The sequence below is a fragment of the Sebastes umbrosus genome, chromosome 7 (genome assembly GCF_015220745.1).
Source record: "Sebastes umbrosus isolate fSebUmb1 chromosome 7, fSebUmb1.pri, whole genome shotgun sequence".
Classification (NCBI taxonomy): domain Eukaryota; kingdom Metazoa; phylum Chordata; class Actinopteri; order Perciformes; family Sebastidae; genus Sebastes; species Sebastes umbrosus.
The window spans coordinates 13,483,579-13,511,563 of NC_051275.1; the positions used below are offsets into that span (position 1 = coordinate 13,483,579).

The 27,985-nt window shown below is 40.6% G+C and overlaps 1 protein-coding gene across 6 annotated transcripts in view; it reads left to right on the forward strand.

The window, feature by feature from the left end:
- Nucleotides 1-27,985, forward strand: part of zgc:77784 (uncharacterized protein LOC402947 homolog) — a 74,015-nt gene that overhangs the window by 2,344 nt on the left and 43,686 nt on the right. For all 6 annotated transcript variants that reach the window (XM_037775338.1, XM_037775343.1, XM_037775340.1 and 3 more), the window contains exons 2-3: nucleotides 12,641-12,967; nucleotides 27,197-27,354. In XM_037775338.1, the coding sequence (XP_037631266.1) occupies nucleotides 12,641-12,967; nucleotides 27,197-27,354 (485 nt within the window). The remainder of the gene's footprint in view (nucleotides 1-12,640; nucleotides 12,968-27,196; nucleotides 27,355-27,985) is intronic.

A 27,985-nucleotide genomic window follows, 5' to 3' on the forward strand; every position in this document is an offset into this window, starting at 1 on the left:
TGACCCCTAGTAGCACTATGGAAAAATATTTTTACGAGTGGGTCCCTATTTTGTTAGTATTGAGAACGTGACGGCACGATTTGGTGGTTTCATTCATGCTGTGTCACTGAATTAGAGTTGGTAGCATAAACACGCCAGCAAAGGCAGTAAATAATTAGACTTAGGCTATAGCATCAATGCAGGATTTAAAATATTACTAATTGGCTTTTCAAATGTTCTACACGGATGGAAATGGACTCGATGCGTTTACTGCCTCAATAATACACATAATGTGTTCTGGTGAGAAACACTGAATGTAAAACAGAACTTTTGTTTGTTTACAAGAAAAGCTCCACATGGCACCTCTTAAAGGTGCTAAATCTGATATCCAGAGCATTAATGTAGCAGCAAACAACTATTTGCTATGTAAAGATATAGAGGAGTAATGTCTACCTGAGCAGAGAATGAAGTACTCTCCCTCTGTGTGGGTTGTAATCGGAGCTTCTCTGTGCTTTGTTGACATCGCCGGGTCTGCCGCGCATGCTTTTAGAGCATGTGACCGTGGCAATAGAAATGTTGCCAATCTTGTATTTAGCACCTTTAAATTTGTTTTGTTTTTTTTAAACCTGCAATAACAGATTTTTTTTTTTTTAAGCAGATACATTAGCAACATTAGCATTCATTTGAGTCGTGTTTCTGGCCACCTTTGTTTCTAAGTCGTGTTTCTAAGTCCAATATTCACTCTCTTTTAGCTTATTTTGGTCTCCACCAACTCCTGAGGAAAATATCTGTCTCTTTAGCTGCTAAGTGCTTAATTAGTTATCTAAATGCTCCACTGTAGCTCGCCAGCTTGTCGCTAACTTTGTCTGTGTGTTGTTTGATGCTAAACAGGTAGAGTACAGTGAGATTTTAGAGCTTTTTCAATGAAAACATCTGCCGAAAATGATGCTGATAAAAGTACAGTGTTCCAAAACAGCAGTAACGGGATGTAAAACCAAAACAATGAGATGCTAAAATGCTTCTAGAGCTGAAGGAAACTGCAGAGACAGGCGCTGATTCTTTGCGAGATTGTCACTACCAGCTTTTCACAAGCATGTAGTCATGTGATCCGTTGTTAATATGAAATTATTGTTTATAGAAGCTTTAAGAAATTGTGACTTGTAATCTTCTCTTGTGGAGAAACTGTGTGTTTCTAAATTAGGCTGCCTCAGTATATCTTTGGCATTTCAGTACTGCAATTTATTTTCATTTATTGACCGACATATACCTTGATACCAATGTATCTGAAATAAGCTAATAACAACTCGGGCCAATTTATCAGTCTAGCTCTATTTTACACCTTCTTGAACGATATACTATAATTTCACTATAAATCCGCTGTGACTCCTCTTGCCACTCGCTCTGCTTCATTATTACAAACCGGCGCCACCTCTAAATGCACTTCTCAACACCCACACCATCTGCCTACATCCATTAATGTGGAGTGGGTATCATTCCCACCTCTATTATGCTGCACATACCCATAGGGTGATGTGTATTTTCATAAAAAAAAAAAGTACTTGAGAGAAGAGGATTCCAACAGGCTGCATGACCTCTGTGGGAGCTGTGTTGAAACAAGTACCGCACTGGTCGATTTGATTCTGTTGTTTTTATATAAAAGAAATGAGGAATGTGTCAGCCAGTTATGTTTTGTTTGTGTCGCTGTGCGCAGCTAATAACTTCTTCTCTGTTGCTCTGAAGATGTGCGGCGGGGGTTTTCTTTGTGTTTTCTCAATCCTCTGTGTGATTTTGAGCTAAAACAACAACAGTCTCCCTTCACAAATTGCGCTCGATTCAACGCAGCAGCTCTTTCTCTCGCGCACAAACCAAACCTCAATTAAGACGGCATCAGTGTCGACCCTAATGCGTCTCATTGAAATGTCAGTTATCTTGAGCTGTATTCAGACTCAGCTTGTTGGCGTGTTCGGCGTGGAACTAATCGATGCTAAACAACCCTTTGCTGGTGATTTGTGTCCACTCTGTCCTCCTGCTCATTACTTAAGTGACAAATATGGCTGAAGGCTGACTAAAGCCTCTCACAGTCCCCTCTTGTGGATGATGAAACCACTATGTGCCTCATGCTTGAGTCATATCACCGGATGTGGATGATGCCCCACTTCTGGTACAGTCGCTGATGACATCATTTAGAGATTAGATTATGGCCGAGGAGGAGGACAGTTGCCAAACAAAGGCTCAAAGAGCCCAGACTGTTGCCAGAAGAAAATCAAACCTGACTTCTCCGCTTTGAAATTTAGGTTGCCGTGGCACGTTATCGCCCTCCCGCAGAGATTACTTGGCAACGCCACAAGGAATCCTTGAATGTTTTTGGCCTTTTTAAGTATGTAAATGAATTGAAATTGAAAAAGACACGAGGAAATCTCAGCAGACAGCCACCAGCCCCACAGACAAGCTGCCAGCCTTCTGCTCCTGTCTCACTTTAACTTGTAAAGTTAGTCTGCCTACGGACCGTTGTGTTTCTCACCAGATATCAAGCAGCGAGCTCAGACAGGTCCGGCTTCTTGTGTGCGTTTTGCTCCGAGCGTGGCTGTTGCTAAAAGGCACCGAGATCTGAAGCAAAGCAGAGACGTGCCCTCTGCGGCGTTGTTGTTTTCACACATTAGCGTGACAGCAGTACACTTCCGCCCCCCGGGGGAGGATGCAAGGTTAATATTCAGAAATACTAACTAATGAAAGCGCTCCCTTGTTATGTAATGCCGCAGCTAGGAGCCAAGAAACGCCAAATATAGCCTGAATCAACAGGGTTTTCAAGACGTGATCTTGATCACCCCCCCGGCTCTTGGCCTGCTAACTGTGTGTGTTAGATGAGGCAGAAACGTAGGAGACGCCGTGAGCAAACAAATGACCGTGCGTCTGAGTTTGCAATTAGGGCCAATGCAATAGCTTGTCTATCAGAGCTGCGTGCGGCACTAATGGGAATCATTTGACTGCGGTTGGTTGCTTATTCTCGATTGCTTTGTGAATAAATGAAGAAATTCTCACAGATCAGAAGCAATCATGACAATTACTACATCTAATCATGCTTACACACATGATCAGATCACAATGAGTTAGGTCATATCAAGTTCATGTAGACAAACAGCATCATAAATACATACAGTACAGTATATAGGATGTGCGCTCTCACCTGGGAAAAAGCCGCCAATCAGAGAACGCCAGCAGCAAATTAAAGCAGCTATAGTCAACATTTTCTATTATAGTAATGTATTGAATGACGGTGTGAAAGGGGTCACTTGTAGTGATGAACCTACGGTACGGAGAATTAACCCTCAAATATGTGTCTCCCCTCAGCTTTATGGAGCTTTATGGAGCTTTATGGAGCTTTATAGTGATTTTCAGCTCATTGTTTGACTGTCCAGATCACAATTTTACTGTTTTGGTTCACTCTCACTGCGCTCATGATGTTGTTTTTGGTTACAGCAGGCATCTGTTTTCAGCAAAAAAGCTCCAAATCTCCACTCTACACTACCTGTTCAGCATCAAACAGCAGACAGACAAAATTAGCGACTGACTGGTGAACATAAAGGAGCATTCAGCAGCTAAAGATGACTCCCAATGAATGATAATGTTGCTCCGTAACGGCTGCATGTGTAAATGAGCAACTGTTTGCTAACAGCTAATGATATGTCACTGTTGTTGTGTTCACAGCTTGTTTCCTCTGCCTTCAAGTGGCCAAAACAAATAGCCCAATTATTGCAGATTTAAAGTCAATGACTCTTCAAATATAAAACAAATAATGAGATACGGAGCTCTTTCAGTTGAATAAACATTTGTAACTTTTTTTAACGTGACCCCTGTAACTCCTGCCGTCATTGGAAACTATTTGGAAAAAGGCAGGCACTTTAAAAAAAATACTTGGCAGGTGATTGGATGAACCATCTGTCAATCAAACAAAGAAGAGCAGAGAAGAGCAAAAACACCTTTTCCATCGAGAAAAGCCTTCAGTATTGTTCTGTGCTCTTCTTTCAATGAAGAAATACTCTCCAGTTCTGATATAACTGATGCTATTGCAGCATCGACGCTAACCTCTTCTGAAGCCGCTATTGTTTTTTAGAACGAACAGTCCCCTCTCTGTGTCGCATCACACACACTAAAGCTACATCCACATTATATATTTTCATTTTAAAACTACCATGCCTGAAAACGCATATCCCAGGACCATTCACGCACACTGGGCATGCGGTGTAAACAGGAAAATCCTACATAAATTACACTTTTACATAACGATATCATCATTCATTTAAATTGACCATTGATGCAATTGTATAACACTACAATATCGATATGAACATCTCAAACTGCACAATTACTTAAATTACATACTAATTGAAGGTTAATTTGTCTCTGTACGTAACAAGGTCAACAGGAAGTGTAACCTGACTTCTGGATGCGCGTCATGGCCCTTGGAAGAGAGCGTGTCGCCCTGCTTATATATTGGCAGAGACAGTTGAATGGGGCACGACGAGTAGCCTTATATGGTATTATTGGGGCGTTGATTGTGCTAATTTCCAATTCTCTAAAATCATTCATATCAACAAAGAAAAAATAAATGAATAAATAAATAAATAAATAAATAAATAAATAAATAAATAAATAAATATACGGGCTTGCAATCGATTCAAATATTTAATTGTGATTAATCGCAAATTTGTCGCACACTTTTTATCTGTTCAAAATGTACCTTAAAGGGAGATTTGTCAAGTATTTAATTCTCTTATCAACATGGGAATGGACAAATACTCATGCTTTATGCAAATATATGCATATATTTATTATTTGAAATCAATTAACAAGACAAAACAATGACAGATATTGTCCAGAAACCCTCACAGGTACTGCATTTAGCAGAAAAAATATGCTCAAATCATAACATGGCAAACTCAGCACAGAGTGCAAACAGTCACTGTCAGTGACACACTGTCAGTGTGTCAGTGTGCTGACTCGACTATGACTTGCCCCAAAACTGCATGCAATTACCATAAAGTAGGCATGTCTGTAAAGGGGAGACTCGTGGGTACCTATAAAACCCATTTTCATTCAAGGGACACCTTTACTTATTTTCAGTATCTTCACTCTATCTTTAAAACGGATCCTGCTACAACCTCCGGAGGATCTATTGCGTTAATGCGTTAAAGAAATTAGTGGCGTTATTATCGCGTTAACTTTGACAGCCCTATACAGTATATACTTAACAAGAACAACTTAAATGTATACAAGGCCCTCATGTACACCAAGGCTACCAGCAGGCTGTCGAGAGGAGGCGAGGATGGGAGGGTCCATAAACATTGGAAGTGGCCTTCACTCATAACAACTGTCAAATATCCTAAAATGTTTTATTTAGTAGGTAGACAGAGAAAACATCATCTTCAATTTGAACACCTATCAAATGAGTACAGCTGTTGAATCAAATTGACTGTATTTCTCCACGAAGAGCACCTCTGCCTCTCATCCTGACTCCTGACACATCCATTTGTACACAGGACGGCCTTGAGAGTGTACAAGAGAGTGATAACCTTGCATGACACCCTGCGCACTCTCATTTACAAAACTCCCTCCTTATTCGACGACAGTTGAAGGTTGACTGCTTTTCACTCTTATGGATTATCTTGACTCTGGTGCACCTCGCGCCGAACGTGTGCAAGGTTCATAGAAGTTGAGATGTGTTTAAAAGGGTTTCATTGATTCGTCCTCTCTGACAGAGCTTCCTTTGGCACAAAGATGATGTGTGTTTCTTAACTACGGCGTCTTTAACACTGGTTTGTTTTGTATTGTGACATTCAATGCAAGCCTTTTGAATCAATACTTGTTGAATTGGACATTTTACCTCCAGCTTGGTTCAAAAAATCTGGATTGTTCAGCTGATCTCCTGTTGTTGTTTTTTTAAACACACCTAGCTGTATTTGTTCATTGTAAAGCACTGCTTGTGTTTTATTTGCTGCTGAGAAACCACTTAAAGCAGTCAGACGTGGCTCCAGTCTCTTATTCTGAAATCTCCAAAATAATACTTTCATAAAGTTGTATGTACAGTAAATTGAAAATATTCTCCCTCTGTAATTTGCCGCAACATATCGATTAATGCGGTGAATTTCTGGGACTCGTAACAACAGTTTAAATGAACTGATGCAGCAGCTTGTGTAACATTTTTTCCTGTGTTTATGTAATTTGTTCTGAAATTCTACAACATCAGTAGCCGATAACCTTCTACTTCTACTTGTTGTAAACATGAAAGTCATTTCACACCAGACTGCCCCAGATTAATATTTTTCACACAAATCAAGTCACACAGTAAATTCCCATATGCGCTCGGATATCTCTGAGGACCCGCTGCTGCCTCTAATTGGCCGTGTTTATGATCTGACTGAAAACATACCTTCACAGAGATCCCCATTATCGCCCGTGACGCTTATTTTTCCGTGTCACAAACGGGGAAAAATAGAGTTTCTTTTATAGCTGAAAGGGGCTTTCAACCACTGCACCCCAATCTTCCTGTCATGAAGCAAACCCAAAAGCAAAGGTGGTGCACACTTTTCACTGACAGGAGCAGGTCGGTGCTTGTCACTTTGGCCACCTGAAGCTCTTTGCTATTCTTTTTTTTAATTTTTGACAAGACTATATTTTCTCTGTAATGCATGGCGTCACATTGATACTGTCGGAAGAACCCATTAATCATCATTAATCATCCCAACGTCTGATATATCAATGAGAAAAAGTGTTTCTGATCCCATTTTAATTCTCATATTGAACTGCATAGTTAGAGGCATTAAAATTCCTTTTCATATTTTTCGAAGACGTCTCTCGTCTCTTTCAAATGCACACTTGATACGATGAATACACAAGTATTTGTCACGGTGACATTCCTGCCATTCAAACCTACTAAAAGCAATCAGAACTTCACAGTATGTGCCGACACACCGAGTACAAGGACAGCTGGATCTCATTAAGCCGGAAAGAGAACATTACACAACAGACTACTGCCGCTATAAAACTGTAAATGCGTATAATAAAAGGAGGAAAATTACCCATTGTTAATAGTTAATGGTGTTGTTAATGACAGATTGATGGTTTTATTCGAGATACAACTGGGCCTCATCTGTGTTCCTGTGAGTAAATATAATGCCATTTATTGGTATCAAAAAGAGCCCGGCATTAACATAAAGTTAAGGTTTGGGGACTATAAAAAGGAACTCATCAGAGGAATCTGTGAGTACGAGAGACAAAGAACTGTTATTACAATAAAGATTACAGTTTAAATGCATTTGAAGTTGAAACTAAAGCACTCGTCTCAAGAGAGAGCCATTTGAGTGTTTTATAGGATTATACAGTGGAGATAAAACATCCTAATACAAATCTACAGATGGTTGCATGGTTAGTTAAACTTAAATTATTCAGGGAAATCTCATTGAGATCAACACACACACATAAACACAGCCACATAATTAAACCAATCACATATATTATTAAAAATATGAGCTAGTAAAACTTTAAAGTCCCTCAGAGGAATGAGTGTTCCTCTTACGTTACATTAAAGCTGCACTGGTACTTTTTCATGTTAACAATAGATGTGGGATGTGAAGGGGACAGAGAGCTCCACAGAGAGTTTTAGTGTCTTACAGCTCATTGTTTTAGTTTTTATGGTCCACGGCTTTACTGTTTTGCTCAGTCTCACCACTCTGATCAGCTTGTTTTCAGCAAAAAGACTTAAATGAAAAGTACGTAGGATCTGGTGGTATCTAGCAGTGAAGTTGCAGATTACGACTTCTCTTATGTGACGCAAAAAATGCTAATGGCCTTGTCTAGAGCCAGTTGTTGTGTGCTTAGAGTGTGTGTGGGACGTGAGTGGTGAAGCAAGAGAGAGAGAGCGGGGGCGACGGCAGCAAGTAACGTTATCGACTCTGGCCCGAGCAGGAAAAGTTAATAGTGTTTGGTTTTTCCGTTCTGGGCTGCTGTAGAAACGTGGTGCAACATGGCAGACTCAATGGAGAGGGGACCCACTCCCAATCTAGATATAAACGGCTCATTCTAAGGTAACGAAAACACAATGATTCTTATTATCAGGTGATTATACACTAAAGAAAACATACTTCTCAATATTATATTCCATTTTTTTCCAATAGATCCCCCTATTTGTTACAAACTGGTCCTTTCAAGTGGCCATCCTTAAGATTTCATTCCTGGTTGATTTGGCGAAACCCTATTTACTTGTTTAAACAGTATGTGCAGGTTCCAGAATACCAGGGGCAGCAAAACAAACTATTGCCAATTTAATAAAGAAGAATATTTGGCCTTTTTCCATCCTTCTGTGAGCAACCGTGATCTGATTTTTATGCTGCACAGTATGAGCATAAGTCTGCAAATAGCGAAAGTGAAAGTACAATAGTTGGTTACCTTGCTGAGAAGTTGGAGGTGATGCAGCCTGTCGCCTGCAGCTCTTCATCTCACAGCTCAGAGTGGCTGCTACTGCTTGTTCCATTACTCCCTGCAATATTTCAAACTGATCTGCTGGCAAAAAAATGCCAAAAATGACCATTGTTATAATTCTTAAAATACTATTTTTTTTCACATTAACAATAACATCATAATTTTGTTACAGGCCTGAGCTTGCTAGAATAGTAAACAGATGAACAAAACTGCAAGTAAAAATAATTAAAAAAAAACAACAACAAAAAACAAATACCAAACAAAATAAAATAAGGGAAAATATAAATAAAATCAAATAAATAAATAAATAATATGGGTGTTGGTGGTGGGAGGGGTTGTAATGATGCCTTTAGAGTCATAAACACACATTAATCTTATAAAGATACATTTTACACACATATACACTAATACACTTTGTTAACATGCAAATCATTCATGAAATTCATTTTAAAGGGCCTCTGGAGCTTCCCAGTCCAATGTGCCACTTCCTCTTTGAATGAAGTCACTTAGATCATCGGGTAAGTGATTTAACAGTGGCTGCTATACATTTATGAAGCTGCTCTCATTTCCTTTTATTTGAGCACTAAGTCTTTCCACGGAAAGTACTCTGATGATTTCTTTATACCATTGCGTAACTAATGTTTTTTTGTTTGTTTGATCCAATTAAATGGTATGCAGAAGTTTATTTTGCAACTTAGATCTTCGAGAGTGTAGGACTCTTGCTTTTGATGGCAGTCCCAATAAAAACTGCACAGCATCTTTACAGATATTACATTTCAGAATTGTACTCCGCTCCTTTGCTATACATGACCTGTAGATGCATTTTTGATGAACAATAGCGGTTAGCGGACACCCAGTTCATAATACTGCAAATATATAAATATTGTAATACTTTCATTAGTGGGCCATAGGCTCCATCACGCTTGTGTTACCTCATTCAAATGAAAATCTTTGAGATTATTACTTTAAGTAACTCACTGTACTTTACATGCTCAGCAGCAAACAGCAGACAGACACAGTTAGCGCAGTGGAGCATTTAGCAGCTAAAGAGACAGATATTGCCCTCAGGAGTTGGTGGAGACCAAAAACAGAGCATAAAGAGAGTGAATATTGGATTAACATTCATCCAGTGTACAGAAATATGACTCCAAATGAATGCTAATGTTGCACTATATCTGCTGGACAACTATATAAGGCAATATCATATCAATGTTGTGTTGACAGTTTTGTAATGCTGCCCCCCAAAGTCCATCTTTACAGCTTTAAAAGGGAGAAGATTTGTTTGAGATCTTTATAAAGTAAAAGCACCATCTTTATAAAGTAAAGTCAGAGAATCAGATCTGGAGTTGAGGTTCTGTCTTGTACCAAAGATTGCTGTTTTAAGATTTTCTTTTATTGAACAATAATGTATTAGCTGACAACCAGTTTTGTAAAGTTAAAGTGGCATACCACTGATTTTACACATGAATATCAGTTAACCTGCTGTTAGTAGTGCTACTCAGCCTGACAACAGCTGTTTAATATCTTGTGTGGCTTTGGAGGAGCTTTGCTGAGTCTGAGAAAATAACCCTGATGATGTCATAGGGATGTCACAAGGGTTACATCGGTTCGGGCTTGGAGACCTGAACCCTTTAAAAACAGACCTCCCGTGGGCGGCTGTGGGAGATTATTGTTTGCATGATCCTGTTTAAAATTGATCTAAACTAAGAACCACAATAGCCAGAACATTCATTCTTTCTGCAGTGGAAAGCTAATGCTTCTGTCTTTCACGTCATCACGTTGTGCGTTCATGATGACGTTATTACGTTACGTGCGGTACCAAACATGCTGACAGCGCAAGGTGGCGCCAGAGTATTTCCCCTGGGAGATCGTTGTTTGTATGATCCTGTTTTAATTCATGTAAAATAAAAAAATATAATAGCTAGATCATTCATTGTTTTTGCTGCTAAAGCTTTTGTCTTTCGTGTCATGACGTTTCAAATTTGTGATGATGTCATTCTGTTACATTACGTGCGGAACGTAACAAAACTATAATTTATAAAAATGAGCGTATCTCAAAAACTAAAAAAAAGTTGCGTAGTTCAAATAACTCATGGTGTGCTGAGAAATATTTTGCTCACGTTTCTTCATCTAGATTTTTTTGAATCAATATGTTTTGTGTGTTTATTTAGTGACACTTTTTTTTTTTTTTTTTAATTTATGACACAATTACAATACTTTTATCAGTTATTATGGTATATTGACTTACATAACATTTTGACTTATGTTGTACATATTTTATGAATATGAAGCATTTGAAGATACTCCAAGACATGACCAAAGCATAAATACCAATGTAGGCACTGGCAGACCATCTCTATAGCAGAGTTCAAGAGTCAAATGTATAACAGAAAACCTACATTACAATGTGTGGATGTGGAGTTTCAAAGACAAGGGTATTTAACAGGTAGGGAGGGTATAACAAAAGAAGGCATTGAGTTGCATTATGGGAAGTGTAGGATCCAGTGTTGCGTCCATTGCCTCCGTTTTAGTACCAGATATTTTGGACGGATTTAGATACCAACTTCATGGAAATGCAGCATTACACAGCTGGAAGTAATCTCTTAAGAAGTCAACTCTCTCGCAGTATTTGTTTTTGTGATAAAATCCAGTTATGATAGAAGATGAAGAGTTCAGGGTGATGTAACTGTGTTACATGAGCTGGGATTTGAAACCGCCAGTGAATCCTTTGCGTGCTTTAAAAACACGGTTCACCACCAGGACACCACTCAGCTGTAGAGATGCTTCCTCAAAATCAAAAATACATTTTCTGTGGACAAACACAAACAGATGTGTCGATGTGTACTTTTCCTAAATAGCATACAGATGTGATGGAATATAATCTATGGGAAAGCACATCATCATATCTTAAAGGATTAGCATTACAGGCATAGCATGAATTTACACCTGTTCTTTTTTTGTAAACAAAGTGTGTGCTTTTGTCGCGGACTGACTGGAGGTGCTATGGCACATTAGAATGGCTCGATTAGTATTCATCCACATCCTGCATTAGTGTTTTGAGCTGTCCTGGTTTGTGACCCTGGGGTGTTTAGCCGAGAGCGCTCAGATCGCTCTTTAAATGTTTACTTCAGGTCTGTGCCATGATGGCGACTCCCGGCCCCGCGCGGATCAAATCAGTTCACGAAAAGACATAAATCTGCTTACAGCTGGAAAGTGCGGGTTTATCCCGATGCCTCAGATTTAAGTATAATGTAACAGAAGCATGTGCAACAACATGTGTGTCAATGGGTTACTCCTGACTGCTCCTCTCCGATGATAATGGAGGATTTCATGCGGCCTAGATTATGTGCTGAAAATAATGCCTCAGACGGAGCAGCACAATAATCAGTGGCACAGTGACCATTTCATTTTCTTTTCTTTTTTTTCCAGAGAGAGGGGGAGACCATCTGTTCTTAAAAGCAGCGGCATTTTGAATTATTCATTTTTCCAACTGTAACACACTGTTCGAGACATTTGGTCTTCGTCTAAAAGCTTACCTTAGGATTTGAGGCAGTGTGCCTTTCCCTCACAGCCATGGGAAGATAGTAATGGATCCCCAGAGAGAAGGATATGGGAGTTGTCTGTATCTCTTCGACTCAACTCGGGTCTTTCTCCCCTTAAATTTCACAGATCTGCTTGTCTTATTCTCAGCTTTCCAACAACCATCATCCTTACCTCTGCAACAACCCTGATTGACACAGAGATTGGCCATTACCATATCACATGGCTGATTGAACCCTCTGTACAGGCAGTGTCTTCTGTGAAAATACTCTTCTATATATATATATATATATGTGTGTGTTCTCTTGCGGCAATATAGAGCTACAGCGTTTTGCTATTTGCAGAACATAGCAAGAACAAATGGATATCAAACTTAGTGATCTGAAAGGCTTAGGTTGCTTTGGGAAAATGTCTTCCCCTGAATTCAGAGTTGACCTTCAAAGAGAGATTACCCACGATTTGCTGCTTCGCTACACACACATTTATCCAACCAGTGTCTTCGTCGAGCAACCTCTGGAGGAAGATATTCTCGCCTTTCAAATGGCTTTGCTTTCTGTCTGTCCTGTTACAAAGAGATTATATGTTTTCATAAATGGTAGGTGGTCAGATGGATGAGATAACATCTGCCCTCATCTCCACTTCACAGGGTCCCGGGCACGGTTTGAAGACGGCGCACCTCGGATTGCGGAGGACCCCTCGGATTTGATCGTGTCCAAGGGGGAGCCCGCCACCCTCAACTGCAAGGCAGAGGGCAGACCCACTCCCAGCATAGAGTGGTACAAGGATGGCGAGCGCGTTGAGACGGACAAAGACGACCCCCGGTCCCACCGCATGCTCCTGCCCAGCGGCTCCCTCTTCTTCCTGCGCATCGTCCACGGACGCCGTAGCAAACCAGACGAGGGCGTCTACACCTGTGTGGCCCGCAACTACCTGGGAGAGGCCATTAGTCGCAATGCTTCACTGGATGTTGCCAGTAAGGCTCTACATTATTGATCATAGTCCTGAAAGTGCGTGTTAGTGTGTGTGTGTGTGCATGTTTTTTCCACTAGTGCGTGTACAGTATACAGATGCTTCACAGTTGTGTCCCAGATCTTTTTGCAGCTGTCTGGCAGCTTTATGGAGGTCCACTGGAGAGCTGACCATGTTTAAGAATAATGATAGGAAACAACCAGACTCTAGGAAGCAACCCCTAAAAAATAGTGGTGTGGGTGGAGATAAATTTAGTAATAAGTAATAGTCTGTGGATTTGTTCCCAATTTTAGGCTGCTGTGACAATAATGTATTTTGGCTGTAGCCCTTAAGTGTGTATTTCCAGCTTGAGAGGAGTCAGCACAGTGAATTTAAACATGTTTTTAGCTAGTTAGCTACTAATTTAGCAAATCCGTCATACATTTAAGAATGTGAATATATAGGTAACATGGATATAATAATACTATGACATGTTGAGTTTAGTCATTGAGATTTTGGCTGATGTAACATTAATAATTGATTGATTAGAAGATGTCTATTCTGCTGTAAAGGGAAACAGTTTTTTGAATTTACACTATATAAGTTTTCTTTAGACGTTAAAGGGAAATTCTGGTGTTTTTCTTTTTTTTACTTAGGTGTCTATGCTCACATTTTTGTCCATTATAAGTACTAGTGCCGTGCCTGTTTGGAGCGTGGGCCCATCCGGAACAGGCTGATTGCTTCGCCCCCAGAAGTTCTGCTTGTAGCATTGTTGAGTGTGAAGTTGATTGGACGGTTCTTGAGATATGTGAAGGATGGTCATACATACACAGACACACAGACGGACAGAGAATACTTCCTTTAGAGTTAGATAATGCTGCTACAGCGCTACCTATTGGCAAAATAGCACCAAATTTGCCATGGTCACCCAGACATCATATCTACTTGTGTCCACCACATGTAGTCGTGTTAGCACAAATCGTTCAGGAGACATGATATTTTTTGTAATATAATCCCTGCCCACAGCATTTGAGCTAAATGTGAGGTCCAGCTATAGCAAAACCATATCAAAAATCACAAAAGGTACCCTTTCTGGCTTTTTCCAGAGATGTTCTGTACCAAATTTGGTGACGATTGCTAAAAAATTTTAGGAGTAGCAAAAAAATCAGTGGGCATCGCTTATATAGATAGATTTGTCTTGTTCCACAGAATCCAGGAAAAATGACTTTGTTTCTGAGAGATAAGGTTCATATGTTACAGGCCAAAACGTTCAAATTGCCCTACATTCGACACTGCCCTCCCATGGGTCCTGAGCAGTACACCCGCCAGGTGTGAAGTCATTCGGATGAGCGGTTCTCGAGATATGTGAAAGATAGACAGAAAGAGAGAGATTCCTCGCTTTATAGTTAGATTGATCATGACAACATTTAACTTAGGAATGCACCGATCAGATATGCTTGATATGTATGGGTGCCGATTCTGACAATAGTAAAAATTAAATGTTTCTGCTGACAGTAACATTCATTCAGTGAATCATAAAAATGATAATGAATGTGTGGTGTACATATGGGAAATACGTAGACAAGTTATAGTCTAGATATTGGATCAGTTTACGGTTTGAATTGAGGTACAGGAATCAGTATCAGGAGAGAAAAAGTTGGATCGGTTCTCCCTCTCTGTAGCAAAGATATGGGAAACACAGACTCTGGCAGCAAGATCAACATCAATCGGTAACAGAGCGCGAGCTTCATTCAACATTCAAAACACTACAGTTTAACAGAAAAAACGTTACCCCAAATGCTTGTCTTTATGTCATCCGTTATGCTGTGCAGCGCGCTACCACAGCTGCAGGGGACTACTTTCTGTGTTTACTGTCGGTCAGGCTCAATGACAAGTGTTTGAGATGATTTCTGTTAAGCTGAAGTGTTTTGGAAAGCTGTAGGGGGTTCGTGCTTCTTGTCCTGATTGGCGTCTTTCTTGCCAGAGTCTGAGTTTCCCAAAATCTTTACAAGGGAGGTGGTAAATAACATGTTATCATGAGTAATGGACAAAAGTATGAGGACAACACCCAGCTTGACAAATTTCCCATTACATTGCTTCTACCTGCCTGGCCTTCATATCCACATCATAGTAATACTCCACTTACAGTATGCTATAGTTCAATTCTACAAGCAACTTTTAAGAAAAATCTCTTTGCCGTTTTGGCCATTAAGTCTTAGAAAAAAGTGAAGAATCCCATTATGATTTCCCAGAGTCTTTCCCAATGTATTATTATTAGGGCTGTCAATTGATTAACATATTTAATCATAATTAATCGCAAATTAATCACACATTTTTTTATCTGTTCAAAATGCACCTTAAAGGGAAATTTATCAAGTATTTAATACTCTTATCAACATGGGAGTGGGCAAATATGCTTGCTTTATGCAAATGTATGTATATATTTATTATTGGAAATCAATTAACACAAAACAGGTACTGCGTTCAGCATAAAAAATATGCTAAAATCATAACATGGCAAACTGCAGCCCAACAGGCAACAACAGCTGTCAGTGTGTCAGTGTGCTGACTTGACTCTGACTTGCCCCAAACTGTATGTGATTATCATAAAGTGGGCATGTCTGTAAAGGGGAGACTTGCTGGTACACATAGAACCCATTTTCATTCACATATCTGGAGGTCAGAGGTCAAGGGACCCCTTTGAAAATAGCCATGCCAGTTTTTCCTCACCAAAATTAAACCTAAGTTTAGAGCGTTATTTAGCCTCCATCACAAGCTGGTATGACATGGTTGGTACCAATGGAATCCGTGGTTTTCTAGTTTCATATAATGCCAGTAATTTTCTCATATCTTAGTGTAACAAAAGAACCTCTGAAAGATTGATAGCGGCTGACCTGATGGCGGCCCTGTCCAATTTTAAGAGGTTGATTCAAAATTGCAAGTTGCGTTAATGCGTTAAAGAAATTAGTACCGTTAAAACACATTTGCGCTCATGCGTTATTATTGCGTTAACTTTGACAGTCCTAATTATTATGTCTGATTAATAGTCCAAAACCCAAAGATATTCAGTTAACTGTCATATATGTCAATTAATGGCAGCAAATCATCACATTAGAGAAACTGGAACCAGTGAAATTCTGGTGTTTTGCTTGATCGTATCCCCAGAAACTGCTGTTGCTGACCTTCTCAGCCGGATTACACATCACATCACCTGCGGACCCTCTCTGTGTGCACCAACAATATCATGTGTGTGTGCATGCATGCATGCATGGCTGTGTTTTTCTTTGTGTGTTGTCTGCTGCTACTGCAGTATACAGCAGGGGAAGTGTGAGCTTTCTACTATCTTGGGGAAAGTGCACTGAAGTAAAATGCTCCCACTCGGAGCCGCGTCTATTATTTTCCCCTCCTTGGTCGAGGACACGTGCCATTGTCTTTCTTCCCTCCTAATTGTGCCAGTGTGGCTCGGCCTCGGGCTGAACTGCAGCTTCTCTTTGGCATGAGGAAATGGATTAGTCACTAGGTTGATTAGGGGAAGGAGCATAACAGATTAGCAAGGTCGAACTGTCTTCGTTAAAAGACACAAAACAGCAATTTGAGCACAGTCTTATCTCCCGCCATATTGAGGCTTCCTTACTGGCTACAGTGTGTGTAAGTGTGCTCATGGCTGGCTGACCTCGTCTGTCGCTCACATCCAAAAATAGGGATTCGCATATATACTGTATATTGGAAAGCAGCTGCAACTAATGCAAATATCCAAGCTGGGAGAAGACATGATGCATGCACTGTCATATTGCCTCTTTTAAATCGTTGCTAATGAAATTAAGTGTTGTGTGCAGCTGGAGATTACAGTACAGTCATATTGGTAAAGGGAGGATTCACCTGCAGGCTCCGAGTGACTAACAGTATTAATAAGTGCCTGTGTTTGCTCTTAATCTCGCTGCCTCCGGCTAGAGAGGGCATATGCTAAGACAGCGTGGTGGTGGTCTTAGACTCCCCCCTCCACTCAGCGTGAGGTTGTGCTGACTGTGGGGTAAATAGTGACCCAATTAGCTCTATCAGGGAGGTGGGGGGGAGTGTGCGGTGTTAATGAGAGGCCAGTTTTAAAGCTGGTGGTCTTGCAGAAATGTGTGTGTGTTGTTGTGGGTGGCGACGGCGGCGGCTGTGTGTGAGGTAGCAGTCTGAGGGACAACAGGTGGGAGGAGGAAGAGCTTAAAACTCCCACCGAGCAGTAATTAATACCGATGCATCTGTTTCGACTGTTAGTACCGTCAGGAGTGCTGACACTAACCTGGTTTTAACCACATTAGTTACACATTAATTGCCAGCGAATGATGCATAATGAATTGTGCTGTATGACTAAGACTTTTCTCTGCAGTGCACTTACAGATTTCCACTTCACTCACTCTAGCCTTGTATGTCTTAGCCCGAGGATAACAACTTTTCTCTGAACCGGCATCTGTGAGAGTTAGCTGGAATTGCTTCTGCGGAGATGCACGGCTTTGCAAAGCTACGCAGAAAAGAGTGTTATGGGTAATCGTAGATTCCAGAGGCTTGCTGAGGAGCTAATTTACCCACCTCCCAAATCTCGACAATGCGCAGTGCGGACCTGCAAGCTGATGGGTTGATCAAACAAACATCATGTCGAGACGTTTTCTGTATTCATTCTTGCAGGGTTTGGGCGTACATTTCACCATATAGTACTAACGGAGGGGATCTTCTAGCAGGGCATAGAAAAATCAATTCCTCTTTAAGGCACTTAACATTGTTGCCCATCTCATCAGCGTCCCGTTCATTTCAGGGTTATTATGAAACTAAATATATAAAAATTAAAACTAAACCTTTCTGAAAAACTGAAACTAAACTGAAACTAGCAAACACACTCCGAAAACGAACTAAAATGAAATCAAAAAGTCAACATAAAATAAAAAAGTAACTGAAAATGTAAAACTATTATAACCTTGGACCATTTCTGTTGATAAATCCAAATTATTTCACTGATGTAGTGCTGTTTGTCACTATGGTGAAATTGATTCCCTGATTTCTCCTACATGTTCTTTACATTGTGGTTTGCTAAACGTGATACTGCTCGCTACTGGACACGAGCGTTATAACCCCAATCTCTACATTTAAAAGAAACACACGTGAATGTGTCCGAATGACGCCTGTGTATGTTTGCGGAAGTGCAGCCCAGAGAATCACAGTTCCAGCTTTACCAGTATGCCACAGGTAGAGCTTGTTAAATGATGTGGGAACACAAATTGTCACACTTGTTGACTCATGCCACAGATGGTGAAGTAATGAACAATCTAAAAAGCTCTGAGGCTTATCAGCACTTCCACAGTAATAACAAATAATAAGGTTGGGCGTGTTTTGTTGAAGGAGGTGATGGGACACAAATCTGTGAGCGAAGGACAGGGGATGTTCAGGGGGAGATAAAAAAGTATATGTCACGTAGAAGTGGTGTACATCATCTGAAATCTGGGAACCTGAAGATTAATTTGAGATGTAGCTCAGCAAAAATAAATACAAAATAATAAATTAATGTATTAATTATTAAAATAAATTGTGAAAGTGTAAAAGGGCTAAGAACATGATGATAGAAATATATGACGGCCATTTCCGTGCTCTAGTATGTCTCATAAGTTGTTGCAGCAATTTTTGGGTTGATACCATTTGTTTGGTACTAAATTTCATTATTTTTTACCACTCGAGAATTGATAAAAATGATCACTGATCCTCCCAAAATCCCACATTAAGACACCAAGACCTTGAGGATCACCATAGAAAAAGCCATGCTGTGGTTTGGTATCAAAAGGTTTTGACATTTGGAGATTTCCGCAAGAATTGCATTTTTTCGACGATTGGATTGTGAGCACTTCTGTTCTGGAAACTGCACAGAAACCCCCTTATTGTCAATCTACCTAGCAAAGCCATCCATCATATGAATACTCTAGGTCTCTAGTTTGTGGTTGTAAAGTTTCATGAGGCTGTGATTATCCTAGAGGTCACCACAGGTCATTTTATACAGTGAGTTCAAATTTCAAAAAATGGTCTCACTATATGAAATGGCTACTATGGGGACTAACATCATCACACATGAATAGAGTTGGGCTCATTAGATCCACAAGAGTTTCAGCTTTCCAGTGATACCTAACTTATGCAATTCCAAGACTGTTTAGGGACCCCAGTATGCAGAAATATTCAAATCCATAATTTTTAGAATAGGAAAAAATAACACATTTGTATTGTACTGCATGCAAACAACTGCATGTTTTGCCCCAAACTGCATATGATTATCATAAAGTGGGCATGTCTGTAAAGGGGAGACTCGTGGGTACCCATAGGACCCATTTTATTTCACATACTGTATCTTGATGTCACAGGTCAAGGGTCCCCTTTGACAATGGCCATGCCAGTTTTTCCTCACCAAAATTCAGTGTGGCTTCATAGCGTATAGCTCTCAAACTGAGCCTGCTACAGCCTCTGAAAGACAGAATAGCAGCAGTGGCCCACCGGCAAGCCGTGGGATTGTTAAGAGGATAAGGTGTGACAGGTTTTGTTCCCACATCATTTATTTCCCAAAAAGCAACAAGAAAAGAAGACACCTGTAAGCATACCGCTAACTCTCGCAGACGCCACTTCAGTCAAAGGAATAACCGGAAGGTATCATGGGCTCGGAGTAATGTGGATATGTATCTCAATAAATAGAAGAAAATATAGCCGGGACAAGCGCTGACTTCATCGCTGAGTCGTGGAGGTTTGTGTCGAAACATAAAAAGGATTCAAGAACTTAGATGGATTTCTTTGTTGTGTACAGTCAGTCCCTATTTGCTTCACAGTTGTAGTTGAGGTGATTCATTTTATGCTCAAATGCATTTTGCTCACCCCGAGGTCCACACGTTATGTTTTCTGTATGTTGCTCCCCTCTAGAGTACCTCGTAGTAAGGAGCTCGCTCTGCTCGGAAATGCCAGCAGCAGTCATTATTCTGTCTTTTTTTTCCTTCCCTTTTTACTGTAAGCTGCCGGTGATCGGCTGACTTGCCTGGCTGTTGAAAAAGCCAGAATAATGAGACAGTGGGAGTGGACTGAAACCCGTTCCTCCATTCTCCCAAACTGGGTGTTTTTGGCTTTAAAATAAAACGAAGGGGGGTAAAAGCAGTACTAGTGTCTATTTCAAAATCATGAATGTGAATGTCTGCCTGTCTCAGTGAGGAGACAGTCACATGGTTGTGGCAGGATTAGAATAAAGTAGGACAAATAAAAAATAAAACTTGCTTAAAAGGCTTTAGAGCCAGATGTTCCGCTTACTCCTGATGAGGGATTATGAAGGAATCAAAGTTCTGGTTGCAGCTTGTTTCTTGGCTTCCTCTGCTCTTCGTTCTCTTTTCACTGGGGATATATATCAGATACATATCATCCCTGATGAAGAGTGTTGGGAAAGTTACTCAGGCTGTGCTGCCGTATTAGAGGCTTCAATAAATAAGATGTTGTGTTTTCTGCGGTTGAAAGCAATTTGCTGCTCGCACAAAGTTTGAAACGGATGGCGATGTTGTTTGCATCTTTGACTGAGAGAAGCTCAAAATTATGAAAATATTTCCAGTGGTTGAAAGTATGCCTCTCTTGCTCTCCCTCAGGGCACGGTCACACGTGCATGAATACAGGTGAGTGGCCATCACCTGCCAAGGCAATATTCGCCTGAACGTTCACCAAATTTCCATTCGACGCGGTGCGAAGATGCATACTGACGTGCCACGTAGGGGTCGGCGATATGAGGAAAATCAATTTTTTGACCAAATACCTCGATATTGCAACGATATTATAGGGTTGACTATTGGTGCTTTCACAAAATATTAACACAATGACATTTCTGATAAATAATCATCAGTAACGTGGATATAAGGACTAAGTGTAAAAGACAAATAACAGAACAGCTAAAACATTCTAAGTTCAGAAAATGACATCACTTTACTGTAATGTAGCCTTTAAAACTAGGAGAAGACAACACTTATGCCATGTTACGACATCCAAAATCTAAGACGATATCTAGTCTCATATCACAATATCGATCTAATATCGATATACTGCCCAGCCCTACTGCCACACGATCATGTCATCGGAATATAAGTTTACCTGGCACCAAAAAAACAATAACGTTCTGGTAAGGTAATTTTGAATTTATCTGTACTTGGACCAGTGGGCAACCTCCGATGGTCTGAAAAGTGAAGCCAAGTGTCTTAAACCTGCATTCTTTCTAATAGCCAGCAGGGGGCGACTCCTCTGGTTGCAAAAATAAGTCTGATTGTAAAGAAGTCTATGAGAAAATGAGCCTACTTGTCACTTGATTTATTACCTCAGTAAACATTGTAATCATGAGTTTATGGTCTCAACCACTAGTTTTAAGTCTTCTTTGACACAGCATGATGTTCATCTAGTAAATAACGGTCCCATTTAGATTCAAATAGACCATAAAGCAGGGTATGGTTGAGGGCGTGGCTACCTTGTGATTGACAGGTTGTTACCACGGCGTTGTCCGGTCTGGGAGTTGTCCTTGTGTTTGCAGTTCATGAAAGTTAATTGTTGCACTTTAGTCACTTAAAAATGTCTTATTCAGCGTTCGGTTATACTTAGCTCCACCCTCTCGTGTCACTCCTGGTTGCCATAAAAACAAAGAAGGCGAAATGCAAAATATCGATGCTTCAAAACGGCGGTCCACAAACCAATGGGTGACGTCACGGTGACTACGTCCACTTCTTATAGTCTATGACTTGGATACAAGAAAATTGTCAGCCTAAGTTTGACTGAAATTCAATCACCTCTGCTGTGGTTTATACGAGGCTGCCAAGCCTCACTAATAATGGAGAATGCGTTGTCTGTTTGTAATTGAAACATCATTTTTGGAAAGTGGAGGAATTTATAGCCATGAGTTTTTTATAAAAACGATTTGCCCTGGAGTCTCTTCTCATCCTCCGTCAACACAATCAAGACAATGGATGGATTAAAGCAATCTCTCTTCTCTGTAGGCAAAGCCTCCATTAGCTGTGACAGGGCAGTATCATGGCAATGGGATTAGACCACCTCCCTAATGGGTTTACTGCTCCACGAAATAAAAGAACAATGGGAGCCAGGCGGCGGGTTCGTCTCAGGCTCTCAATAATGTGCACTTCCGCTGTCCTTTCACCTCTCTGTCCACCCTCCTACCTGTCAGCCGTGAAAACACCGAGCCTGGTAGCCATTCACACATCTGTCCGGCCCACACTGTCTACTCTGCCTGCTTCCCACGCTCACTGTCACCTCATGTTTAGTACAAAAGCCTTTTTTCCCCCCTGTCCTGTCTGTCACACTCACCCATCATGTTTCTTTCTTGCTTGGTATGTAAATGGACTGTGAACTGTTATGTAATTTGCCTCGTAGCTGCTTGATTTGAGACAAAGTTTCATTTCAGTTAACACGAATGCAACGTTAATCAGCCCTGTGCATGCAATACAAAGTGCAAATGCGATATATGCAATTTTCTTGTGATTAATCTCTCATCCTCCCCCTGTTCATTTTTCCAAAAACACCAACAGATGGCCTTTCTGCGCTCCTAGAGCGCCTCTCTGCTAAACACTACATTACAGAGATAAATGTCACTTAAAAATCAAGTGATGAATACTCGCGTGGAGATTAAATCTCCTAATCTGTATATCCCTGAAATATTAAAGTTATGAAAATGAATGGGCGCTCTCTAATAGCACCCACAGAGCACTGAAAGTCATTTAGCCCTGCTTTGCCATTACTTAAGCTCACAGGAAGTGCCTTGGGGAAAATGAGGATTTGTCTCTGCAGAGACACGGTCGAACCTCAGCTGCCCTGCAGTAACCACGCTCCTCGTCTGAGCCCAGCGTGGACGGACACAAGCGAGAGCGCAGGGCCCGGTTTAGGAGATTATTAGGTGGACCTAGTCGTATTATGTCTGAGAAGTTAACGACAGTAGCCCCTCAGGAGGGAGAAGGGACGGTCCGTCTGTGTGTTTCTTGGCGATTCCGTGGTGGGATCATCATCACATATAAACATCCGTGAGAAACTCTGTTTGGCGTGGCTGACTTTTAAGTCGGAGCAAGGACGGATCACATTAACTTGAACACAGCTTCAAAGAACATTTTCGTAGCTTGTGTTGCACAGTGTTTGGGGGTAGTGATGTTCGGAATATATTCTGCTCTCTGGCATGTGTTTCAAACCCTCAAATGTCCCACTTTCTGCGAGTCTGTGCCCGGGGACTCTGGGTTTCAAATGCTAAAGGTGTGTGCGTGCATGTGCGAATTGTGTCTGTGTGTGTGCAGTTCAGGGATTAGCTCTCTCTGCCCATAACTTTTTCACTTCAGTCACCACGGCAGTGAAACAAAGGTCTCCGTGCGCACATCTAACCAGACGGAGGTCTAAAAATAATGCAGTGCTTTCAATTAGCCCCTCAGCTCTGCAAAGCATTTGAAACAGGCAGCCAAGTGAACAGGGTCTGGGTTATTTGGTGAAAAGACCTTTGGGAGGAGAGTGAGTGCCTTTGCTGGTTATAGTCCACTCATGATTTAGCTGTAGCTCCTGCAAAGGCTCCTTAATAGTTCTGCTTTGTGACGGTCTTTAGGGTGTTTTATGTCTCGGTGGCAGATGTCCACACGTATGTTTACAAGCTCCCCGGTCAGAGAAGTCCCTCCTCCGTTAATCACCTGCTCTGAGATGTATTACAGTGCTTGACTATGAATAATAATTCAAATATCACTGCAGCGTAATAAGACGTTTAATAAAAGAGGTCAGAAGCTCGGAACAAATCTTCGCTTTGTAGACTGACCTTGAAGATTTCTCACTTTTCCTCATCCTAAATGGCATGGCATTAAAAAATCCCACTCGGTGAAGAGAGTAAACAAACACCTCATTTCAATAAAGTTCAGTTTAAGAAGACGGGTACGTGCGATTGATTAATTCACATCACGTAAGTTAAAGAAAAGGCCGTATAATGTACGGATTGACTGATGTCCACTTCAGATTTGAGAGAAAACTGTCAGCCGCTTCACTTCGTTTTGTAATATTCATATAGCGGTTTACCCAAGACAATTACGGCCGTCGCACTGAAGTGAGGAATGATTTTCCGTCTTTAAACAGCTGTGATAAAGGCATCTCAGATGAGATCTTATTCAAATCCAGTGGGTCTGAATATTGATGCTTTATTAAAGGCCAGGGCTGCCATGTTGACACAGACCTGTCAGGTGTACTGACGGATAATTAATATGCCATGGATTTAATTATGTACTCAGAGTAATTGGCTTAGAATGAACCAAGTGCTTGGTTTAGTTGATTTTAGGTGGATTACAGTAATGTCCCTAAATCCTAACGAGTGAAGACTAACAGAGATTACACCAATTGAAGGTTCACTAGTTCTAGCACGGCGAATATATTGTTTGAAATGATTGACCATGCAAAACTTTTTTGAAATATTATGAAATTGAAATGAACAAAAAAACAATAGTCTTTCAGAAATAAGCAGATGTCATTTCTGGGCTGTGGAATTTGCCGGCTAAGATAACAACTGTCATGAGCAGATTTTATCTGCTGGCGTATGCTAACGCTAACTTTGTCTCCAGCTGACTTTTTAATGTTTGCGGACAAACAAAAACCCTGAAAATATATAAAATATGCACTTGGTGGTTGCGTGCATGATTTAATGCTAAAAGACTGCGTGTCCTATAGGCAGTCAGCATCCTCACTAGTTGATGATCCATGTAGAAATAAAAATAAAGAAACAAAATTTTGTATTTCAGGGAGGCCCCCTATTACTGCATTATAGTTAAAAACGGATTGAAAATGTGATCCGTCAAACAAGAGCTTTGTAGTTGGTATGCTTATGATGTTAGCACACAAAGCATAGACTGTGTAGATGGACGATGCATCTCTACTTCTAGCTGCTGCGCTAGCATCACGGTAGCTGTTCAGCTAGAAAGACACAACAACTAACCATAATATCTCTCCAATTACATCTATCATCAACTTGACACTTGTTGTATTACACAGACTTGTGATGGTTACAGAAAGTTAAAGTTACTTCTTCTCTCTCGTACAATTACCGAGCCTCTGGCTCTGCGACTACTTCGCTCAGAGCAGCTGTCAGTCACGACGCCTCACCTCCTTTTTGTAGCATCGAATAACTAATTAAAACCAAACTTATCAGCGTGATAAGAACTACCTAAAATGAAAAATGTATTTGACGTGTACTTTGATATTTTAGTTTGGCCCATGTCCCATCTGCTAACATGGAGGGGGCGGGATTTATGACCTATACTGCAGCCAGCCACCAGGGGGCAATCGAGATGTTTTGGCTTCATTTTTGAGGAGCTGTCATGTCGTCCATCATAGGGAGGGAGATCTGTGCTCTTAATTTTTGCAGCAGGCAAACTGTAACAAATATTTACAGTGTGCTCACGTTACTTTTTTAAAAACGCTAACGTTACTTGTGTAAGGTAGGTTTTTGTGCTTTTAACCCTTGCTGGACACTCACAGTTAATTTCCCACTACCTGTAGAACTAACATTATCTTTGTGTGGTCTCGGTTGGCATCAACTAGCTGCCATTTCTCACTAAAATTCCTTGTGTCATGTTAGCTATCCAGCAACTAAAACAGGCGTGTGGTAAAATGGGCTGCGTACAAATTTACCTTTAAAAAGTATTTTGACTTGTTTCCAGGAAGTTGCTTCATTTCTGAATGCCCATGATTAAGCTGTCATGACATTGTAGTAACCTGTTTTTCTACCCCCTAGCTGCGCATGTATCTGTCTATACAAAAACATACTTGGACAAGCAATGGCCAGATGTGTGCATTTAGTGTTCATATTTTCAAACATTTTAACAAGAGAAAGTGATTTGTGTATGAATAATAATCGATGAGTTTGGCAAACATAACAAAAGTTTGACTGGAGTGTAAACTTCCCTAAAACAAATTACAGTGCAGGACAGAGCCGCTATGGGTACTCTAAATTCTGCTCCCACTTTTCGTAATGTAACCTGTAACCCCACAAAATAAAGTAGTCACTAACAATACGCCCCTTGCTTTTGGAAATAATGCCAGGCGAGAAACTAGTTTACCGGACATGCTAACTAACACCCTTACATTTTTTACAACCCTCCAAACTCCTGACTTGACAAGCCTGCCGTGCCTAATTACTGACAGTGAGCTATGATTGGATAATTGCTTTTTGTGGGTGTGTTTTTTAGCGATCGCTCAATTAATGATTGATGATGATTGAGCGCGTTAATGTTTAGTCTGTTGCCATGAAATGCAGATTGACAGAAAAGCAGATGATCTTTCATCTTTGTATCTGTGAAAGATCGCTAAAATATTCATGAAAGTGGAAGAGGAGATTGTATTGATTGATTATGCAGGAATAATACGTGTTGGTCGAGAAAAAAGCCTGTAGGCTGTAGATGCAGGATGTGGTCCAACGTGAAGAGTAAAGCAGTTTGTGTGTGTGTGTGTTTGAAAATGAGAGCCTGTCAGCATTGGAGTATGAGTTTCCATTGTACAGGAGGTCTCATGAGAGAGCTCCAGTTCACGGTTCACACTGAGGCTTTCATCTGTCAATCACAGTCGAAGATTAGAAGATATCAAAGGTCGCCGTGTCAGAGTCTTCTCATCCTGTCGTCATCCGCAGGGTGGCGAGAGTGCAAACTTCAGGGGTGACGTGAGGATAGATTTCCACTTCAGGGCTGATTTTATTTGAATGTTTCGGATTTGTAAGATAGCGTTTGGAATCAGAGACGCAATCCTCTCATTAATGCAGAGGCCATTTTTTCTCCCTCACACATGGGCTAAATTATGAATGCGTTGTTATTTGTTTACTCCATGTTGGACTGAGAGATGTGCATTATTCATCTGCTCTGACAGGAGAGACAGCAGCAGAGTAGGACACAGGCCTGGGAAAACATTAAAACGGAGCGCAGTCTAACGAGCACGTTGCCAGGGATTTGAGCAGTCATGCACATGCAAACACAATAATCGACTTTCTCTCAATAAGCTTGTTTTTTCAGCCAGCCCTCGCAAAGAAGATGGTTCACTCAAGAAAAACAAGTCAAAATGATTTCCAAGACGAATGTTTCTTTTGAGAATATTGGTCGTGTGTCTGCGCTGCTGCTCGCCGATCTGTGGGTCTGATTTACAGTCTTTGTTTTGAGTGAATCAGAAAGACAGACAGGGCGTCTGAAGCTAATTAGATTTCTTTGTGTTTACTTCTCAGTCCTGAGAGATGATTTCCGGCAGGCCCCGAGCGATGTGGTGGTGGCTGCCGGTGAGCCTGCAGTGATGGAGTGTGTGACTCCACGTGGTCACCCTGAGCCCACCGTCTTCTGGAAACGCAACAACGTCCGAGTCAGCACCAAGGATGAACGCATCTCTGTGAGTTCAAAATAAACACTGAACAAAGACTGAGCAAGTCACACTCCCATTTCAACAATAAATAGGATATACAAACCCAGATATTTAACCTCTTAAACTTTCCATGCTGTGAAGCCAAGCATCAGCCAAGTTTCAATCAAAATTTGATGCAAATTTTAATCAAATTTCCAGAAAATTTGCAAATGAAAATGAGAATTAATGCCATCAATTCTCACTTGAGCAAAGGTATATGAATCCATGACTGAAAATAGTCCCCAAACAAATTCACTATTTACTTAAAGTAAACTACAGTGCCCAGCTGTTTTAGGAAATAATTTACCATAGACACAGTAGGTAAGTCAAAACATATCGAGAGACGCATTGCTGGATTTGTTCTTTTCACGGGATTGTTTGACAATAACAAATATATAGAATATCACCGTCCTTCACTTTTAAGGAGGAAATCATTAGTGCACATGGCCAAACAATAGCTAAAGTGAATATTAATGGCATTTAAAGGGACTATTTGTAACTTTCAGAAATGCTTCTTTTTTTTTGATACTTTGTTTTTATTGCTTTTCCATGACAGAAAGACACACACATAGAACAATATAACAAAACAAAAAACATGAAAGGATATAGATTGCCCTGT